This window comes from Emiliania huxleyi (assembly GCF_000372725.1).
Source record: "Emiliania huxleyi CCMP1516 chromosome Unknown EMIHUscaffold_201, whole genome shotgun sequence".
NCBI lineage: Eukaryota > Haptophyta > Isochrysidales > Noelaerhabdaceae > Emiliania > Emiliania huxleyi.
This window is the reverse complement of record NW_005200589.1, coordinates 207,197-214,270: the sequence shown is the minus strand read 5'-3', so window position 1 is coordinate 214,270 and position 7,074 is coordinate 207,197. Positions and strand designations below refer to the sequence as shown.

At 67.2% G+C, this 7,074-nt stretch overlaps 2 protein-coding genes across 2 annotated transcripts in view; one reads left to right on the top strand and one right to left on the bottom strand.

Moving 5' to 3' along the window:
• EMIHUDRAFT_234184 (hypothetical protein) overlaps positions 1 to 1,086 on the bottom strand; it is a gene marked incomplete at both ends in the record, with an annotated part of 1,757 nt that extends 671 nt beyond the window's left edge. Inside the window, 2 exons of the mRNA XM_005781462.1 lie at positions 14 to 386; positions 588 to 1,086. Of these exons, the coding sequence (XP_005781519.1) occupies positions 14 to 386; positions 588 to 1,086 (872 nt within the window). The remainder of the gene's footprint in view (positions 1 to 13; positions 387 to 587) is intronic.
• Positions 1,087 to 2,761: 1,675 nt separating this feature from the next.
• On the top strand, positions 2,762 to 3,293 carry EMIHUDRAFT_113878 (hypothetical protein; the record flags this gene model as incomplete). The annotated part of the gene is made up of 2 exons (XM_005781461.1): positions 2,762 to 2,839; positions 2,871 to 3,293. The coding sequence occupies 2 exons, from the start codon at positions 2,762 to 2,764 to the stop codon at positions 3,291 to 3,293; spliced, it is 501 nt and encodes a 166-aa protein (XP_005781518.1).
• Positions 3,294 to 7,074: the final 3,781 nt, after the last annotated feature.

The window sequence follows — 7,074 nt, the reverse complement described above, 5'->3', positions numbered from 1 at the left end:
GGGGTGGATCTACGTGCTCGCGCACAGCTGCTTGCACTCGCGCCACGTGAGCTCGCCCCACCGCTCGAGCACCGCGCGGAGGGAAACTGGCTCGACGACCATCCGCCGGTGCAAGTGGAGAGCGGCCGCCTCGTCCGCCGGCAGCCGCGCCTCGAGGGTCTCGTCGTCGCGGAGGTGTGCATAGATGTCGACCTCGACGATGCGCTCGATGAGCTGCGCGTAGAGCATGAGGCGTACCGAGCGGGGCCGGTCCGCGAGCCACGCAAAGCAGTCGGCGTGCCGCGGCCGGTCGTACCCGTCGAGCATGTCGCGCGTGATGCAGCTGACGCCGGGCTTGGCCCATAGGCCCGCCAATTCGGGCGGCGGATCGCAGGCGGGCGCCAGACCTGCGCCGCGAACACACGCCGGGTCGTGAGACGTGTTCGCGCCGTGTGCAGTCACAGATGAGCACGCGGGCTGCGCAATCAGGGAGCACGGCTGAATGCGTGTCCTCTCGAGTGTGGCTCGGCTGAATGCGTGTCCTCTCGAGTGTGGCTCGAGTGGTGTGGAACACGGGGATCCGGGCTCCGCATCTAATCGCGCCAGACCCGGCTCGCCGATGGCCTCGGCGGGCGGCTCTCCAAAGGTCAAGAAGGCGGCGCGGCGGCGCGGATCGCAGCGCTCCCCGAACAGCTCCTCCTCCTCGAGCTGGGCAAGCTGTCGCTCGAGCGCGGCGGTGGCCGAGCGCCCGTTCGCTCCCGCCACCGCGTCGCCCGCCGCATCGCCCGCATCGCCTTCTGCGGCGTCGTCGCGCTCCGGCGCAGCTTCGGCCACCTCGAGGCATTTGTCGGCGCCTTGATCCTGGAGGAGGCAGGAGCCGGCAGGGAGGTTCGCCTCGGGTATGGAGCAGCTCACATTCTCACCCCAAACGCCGGAGAGCTCCACTTGCACGCTTCCCTGAGAGCGGCCCAGCACGGCGGTCACTCTTGGCGCCGTGGACCGCGCGAGCACGGCCGCGAGCCGCCGCTCCGCGTGCCGCGGATTCACGTGGACCGCGAGGCTTTTACGGCCCAAAGGCGTCCAGCCAGTCAAGACGGCCGTGGACATCTATCACACAACGCCGCTGTCGAAAAAAGACGAAGGTCTCGACTAGCACTCAGTCCGACCCTGTCCTTAGTTAGCGTGTGTTTCACCTAGCTAAGATCTACGCCTGAACGGCACGCACCTTGCCACCGACTACGCCGAGGCGACGAAGAGGAGGGCCAAGGCAGCGGCGTGCGACGCCAAGAACTGCGACTTCATGACGTGGGCGGCGAGCACGCGCGGCGGCATCGGGCACGAGGCAGCGCGACGTGGTTCAACTCCAACTTCGACATCAAGGCTGCTAAAGCATCCTCCGACAGCGAACGATGGCGGGTCAGCAGCGAGCGCAAGCGCTTCCTGCAAGTGCACTCGACCATGATCATCGCGAGGCGCAACGCCGCCATCTTCGACTACAACGCGTGGCCGAAAATGGGCGGCGAGATGCCGCGGGCGCCTCGAGTGCAATACGAGTAGGGACGGGCGAGGGAGGAAGGGCGCTAACCACGGGCGACTACATGCCGAAGGTTCGACGACGACTACTCGCCGCCTGGGTCGTTCGGGGCGCGCGGCTCCGTCGAGGACCGGGCGCGCCCCTTACCCGGCGCGGCGTAGGTCCCACTCTGACGAAAAGAGGGGAAGCACGGACGATAGCCCATCCCCCTTCTGGTGCTTAGCCCCGTGCAACAGCGGTCCGGCAGGCTGCCCCCAAGGCCCCCCGGGCCGCTGCGGGTTTGGGAGTTATGCTTAGGCACAGCTTCGGCGATGGCAGCCCCTCTCTGGGGTGTTGCATAGGCGGGGAGTCTCCCCCGCTGGTCTCCTCCTTGCCATTTTTCTTTTCTTTTGAGAGCAGGACGCCGGGTTTGTCTTGTATGTGCGTGTCGGGCCGGGGTGTGAGCGAGGGGCAGAAGGGGCGGGGGCGTGCGGGGCAGAGGCCCAACGTCGGGCGGCTTGTCGGGGTCCGGAGAATTCGAAGGAACGAGGAGGGGGGAATGGGCGGTCGGCGTCGGGGTAGAAGCGACAGGGCGTACGGGGTAGCCGTCACTTTCCTGCCTCGAAAGGGCGGGGCTGTCCCGGAAAGTGAGAAACGCCGGGCAGCGTGGCGCACAACTGAACCCTCCCATACGTGGGCTCCTCCTTTGCTGTCCCATCTCCTCATCTCTTTCCCGCCTGGTGCATTTCCTGCATTTTGCGCGTGATTGCATTTCGTTGCATTATGCAATATTTGCATTCGTTGCATTTTGCGCGTGATTGCATTTCGTTGCATTATGCAATATTTGCATTCGTTGCATTTTGCGCGTGATTGCATTTCGTTGCATACATTATGCATTCGGTGGGCAGGCAGAGTCGCGATGTCTGCGCACCCGCGTGCCGATGGGCGGCACACGCAACCAAGAGAGGCCCTGTCACGCCGCCAGTAGCGTTCCGCACTGCCCACGCCACCAAATGCCGCCTCAGGGCGCCAGCTACCTCTTACACGCGGCCGGCGCCCTCTCGCGGCAAAAGGGTCGAGCGAGCGGGCAGAGTCGCGATGTCTGCGCACCTGGGTGTTCGCCGCCTATATGCTCTATCCTGTGCCAAGACGGACACGTTTTGACAATCAAAATCTACCTCAAAATTTGCGGCCGCCCCTCGAAATTTGCTGATCAAAATTTGCGGTGGCCCGGATCGAAACCTGTACTTTGGCCAACTTGGAGTGTGGATGTACAGCCCCGAGCTCGCTGCCTCGCCGTCGCTCTCCGTCACCATGTTATTGTCCGGCCACGCTGATCTTCGAAAAGTTCGGGCTCGGCTGCAATGACCTCGCGGAGGGTGACGCGGGGACCGACGGGCGCGAGTCGGACGGGCTGCGCCGCAAGGGGTGCCGCGAGACGGTCGTCGGCGGCGGGGCCAAGAAGAAGAAGGCGAAGCGGAAGCGCGGCTGGGTCTATCTCAACGACTGGGGGTGGGACCCGACGGACGAGTTCGTCATCGAGCGGCTGATTGGCAAGATGGTTGCCGACGGCGGGGACGTGCCGGGGCGGGAGGGGGAGGAGATCGCGGCGGGGACGGTGCTCTACAAGGTGCTGTGGGAGGGCTGGCCCCCGGAGATCGCGACGTGGGAGGAGGAGGACCAGGTGCCGTGCGGGGAGGTCGACTTTGTCGCTGACTACGAGGCGGCGCTCGAGGCGGAGGAGGAGGACGATGACGAGGAGGGCGAGGAGGGCGAGGGCGAGGACGCTATGGAGGCCTAGGCGCGGAGGATGCCGCTGTGTGCGCTGAGACACGCTCGTACGTGTGTGCTGGAGCCGGTCTGTTGGGTGTGAATGTGAACACTGACGCTCACCTAGTAAGGGTTGGTCAACCATGTGGGTGTCTATGTGTTTCTCTCGGGCATTAGATTCTTATTTCATCGTCAAAATGCCCCCATATTCACTTCCGAAAATGACCGGGCTACACGCGCGGGGTTCATACTACAGGGTGCTGATTGTGAATAGTAGAGGCAAATTTACAAAGGTGTAGGCAGCAAGCTGCTAACACCGCTCGAATATATTGTGATGTAGGTACCCCTCTGTGAAGGGCCCTGCTCCTTGGCAGCGACCGATCGTGCAAGGGTGCACCCGAGGAACGTAGTCCTGTCTGCTTGATCGCAGGAACTACCCATCCAGGTAAGTATGAAAGACCAAGCCGTGACGTTACGCTCGGGGAGGTCCGAGACCTCGCCAGCTCGCTTGTGGCTCGCTTGTGGCTCGCTTGTGTCGTCGCGCGACGCTCACTCAGCGCGCAGAACACGCCCTCGCCACACGCGGCTTAAAAAGGCGCTGACTCTGGCTCCTCGCCGCTCGACCACTGCCGCGCAATCGTTCGTGGCGAGCGAGCAATTGAACGTCCGCCGGACCGCCGGGCGTGCTTGCGGGAGCAGTCATTCGACTCCTCGGGCCGCAGCTCGGCGTGGCGCTAGCTCCATGTTCCGCAGCTGCGTGTCCGCCGCGCTTGCGACGGAGAAGCGCGTTTGTTATCCGTTTATCCATTGTCAGCCGTCGGCGGGCTTCCTACGGCAGCCCTCACCGGCCATGCTCCAAATCTCCTCCAGCGCCGGCGCCTCTGGCGAAATCCCGTCGCAAACTGCTCGCTGTGCGAAAATGTGTTACAATTTGTCTCTTACTGGCCGAGACGGTGCGCGTCGTCGGCGCTTGCATGCGGGTCACGCAGTGTCTCGCCCCTCGCTGTCGCTCACGTGTGTGCCCCTGCCGCCAGCCCCGGCCATGTCTTCGGAGCGAGTTTGCGCAGCAGTCGTCTTGCTTTTCGCTCACACATACCTGTACGTTGCTCGCCGCGATCCGTCAACCCGCACTCTCGCCCCGGACGCCAGACCCGACCGAGGCCGCTCCTCGCCAGACTCCACGCCCCCTCTCTATCTCCATCACCGTCGCGAGAGAAACACTCAATCACACACACCGAGTCGGGTGCTGTAGCGAGCCCTTGTACGCGGCTACAGCACCCGGTACACACTGCCGCCGTCGCCGCTGCGCGACGGCTGAGACTTGCCTGCGGGAGGGGAAGAGGGGGGCGGGGGGGTGAGGTCACTGCGGAGGAGGAGGAGGGGCCGGGGGCGCAAATCTCTGCGTGTCCGCTACGCCACCGGCCCGAGGCGCACCCGGGCGGTGCTGCTTTCGGCGCTTGCCCGGGAGGGGAGCGGGGCGGGGCGTTGCCCCCGTGGCGGCCGACGGGGCCGTCGCGCCGCCCACAGCGGCTGGGGCATGCCTCCCGGCGGCTGGGCGGCGGGCGGCTGGGCGGCGGCTCCGCGGTGTCGCGTCGCGCGCCGGAGCCGAAGGGGTCGCCTTTGGGCCGGCGGCTGGGCGGCGCGCCGCCGCCTAAAGAAAAGAAAGGACCGCGCGCCTCAGGAAGAGAAAGGGGGAGGGGGGAGGGGGGAGCATCTGCTCGCCTGGAGCGGCGTCACCGGCTGGGCCGCCGCCCGCGCGGCAGCAAACCATCTCGGCTACATCTCGGCTACATCTCGGCTACATCTCGGCTACATCTCGGCTACATCTCGGCTACATCTGGGTACATCTCGACTACATCTCGGCTACATCTCGGCTACATCTCGGCTACATCTCGGCTACATCTCGGGTACATCTCGCCGCCCGCGCGGCAGCAAACGGCGCCGCGCCCCGAAAGCTCGCGCCGTCCGCGGCGCCGGCAGCGCCGGCAGTCCCTGCCGCTGCGGCGGCCCCTAGTGCCCTCGGCGGCGCCGCCGCCACCTCGAGGTGCGAAGGCGTGCTCCTCGCCCGCTCCTCCCCCGCCGCCGCCGCCGCCGCAAGCTTCGCCGCCGCCGCAGCCTTTGCCGCCGTCGCCGGCTTTGCCGCCGCCGCCGCCTTTTCCGCCGTCACCCCGGCCGCCCCCGCCGCCGCCGGCTCCGCCGCCCCCGCCGCCGCCGCCCCCGCCCCCGCCACCGCCGCCCCCGCCCCCGCTGCCGCGGCTGCCGACGCGGCGGACGCATTCGCCGCCGCCGCAGAGCGATTGGCCGCCGCCGTCGCGGCGGCTGCGCTGGGCTCTGCTGCTGCTGCTCCTCCTCCTCCCTCTCGGGCTGCGGCTGCTTCTGGTCCTGCCGCCGCCGCCGCCGCCGCCGTCGTGTTCGGCGCTGCTTCTGCTGCTGCTGCTGCTGCTGCTGCTGCTGCTGCTGCTGCTGCTGCTCCTGTTGCTGCTCCTGCTGTGGCGTTCGGCGACGCTGCAGCCGCCACGCCAAAACCTGGAGCCGCGGCCGCCGTCCTGTTTGTCACTCCAGCCGCCACCGGCGCAGCATCCCCCGCCTCCGCCACTACCACCGCCGCCCCCGGAATCAGCGCCGCCGCCGCCGCCGCCGCCGCCGCCGTGCCGTTGTCTCCCGGGATGGCGAGAGCGTCGGCGGGCGCCTGCTGTGCCGCGACGCGCCTAAAAAAAGAAAACCAGACGACTCAAGATGGCGGCGCCGTCGGCCAGCCCGCTTTGAGCCGCGATCACGCCGCAGCTGCGAGAGAGCACCATCTCGGCAAGATCTCCGCTAGATCTCGGCTAGATCTCGGCAAGATCTCGGCTAGATCTCGGCTAGATCTCGGCTAGATCTCGGCTATCTCTCGCCGCAGCAGCGACAGCTCCGTCTCGGAGAAACGCGGCCGCTCTGCAGCAGCGGCGCCGGACGCATTTGCCGCCCCCGCCGCCCCCGCACCCACCGCCGGCATGTCCGCCGCCGGAGCGCTTGCTGACGAATCCGGAACCGCCGTCGCGTTCGGAACTGCCGTCGCGTTCGGAACTGCCGTCGCGTTCGGAACTGCCGTCGCGTTCGGTGCCACCGTCGCATCCGACGCCGCGCTCGCGATCGAGGCAGTCACGTTTGCCGTCGGCGCCGTCGCCTCTGCTGCCGGCACCGTCGCCTCTGCTGCCGACGCGGTCGCCTCTGCTGCCGACGCCGTCGCCTGTGCAGCCGGCGCCGTCGCGTTCGCAGAGCTCAGCCAAAGCGCCGCTGCACGCCCCGACACATCCGCCGCCGCACCCGCCGCACCAACCGCCGCCGCCGAGGCATTGGCCGCAACCGCCGAAGCATTGGCCGCCACCGCCGAGGCATTGGCAGGCTGGCGGTCTGCGGCGGTCGCCGCCTGGCCAGCCGGGGTGGTGGGCGGCGCGGCGGCCGCAGCCGCGACCGCCGCAGCATACCTGAGGCCGGGGGGAGGCCGGGGTGAGGGGGGGGGGGGTATTTGGGTGTGTGGGGGGGGGAAGGGGGGGGGGGGGGAGGTGGTAATGGGAGGGTGAAAAGGGAAGGGGGGTTAAAAGGGGGGGGGGGGGGGGCTTAAAAGGGGGGGGGGGAGGGGGGCCCTTTTCCCGGGGGCCCCCCTTTTGGGGAAAGCTTTTTTTTTGCCCCCCAGGGGGGTTTTTATCCCTTTGAAGGGTTTTTTTTTGGGGGCCCCCCCTCTGGGCGCCCCTTTCTTTTTCCCCTTTGGGGGGTTTTTGGGGGGGTATTTTTTTTCCCCTTTGGGGTTTTTAGGGGGGGTTTTTTTTTTT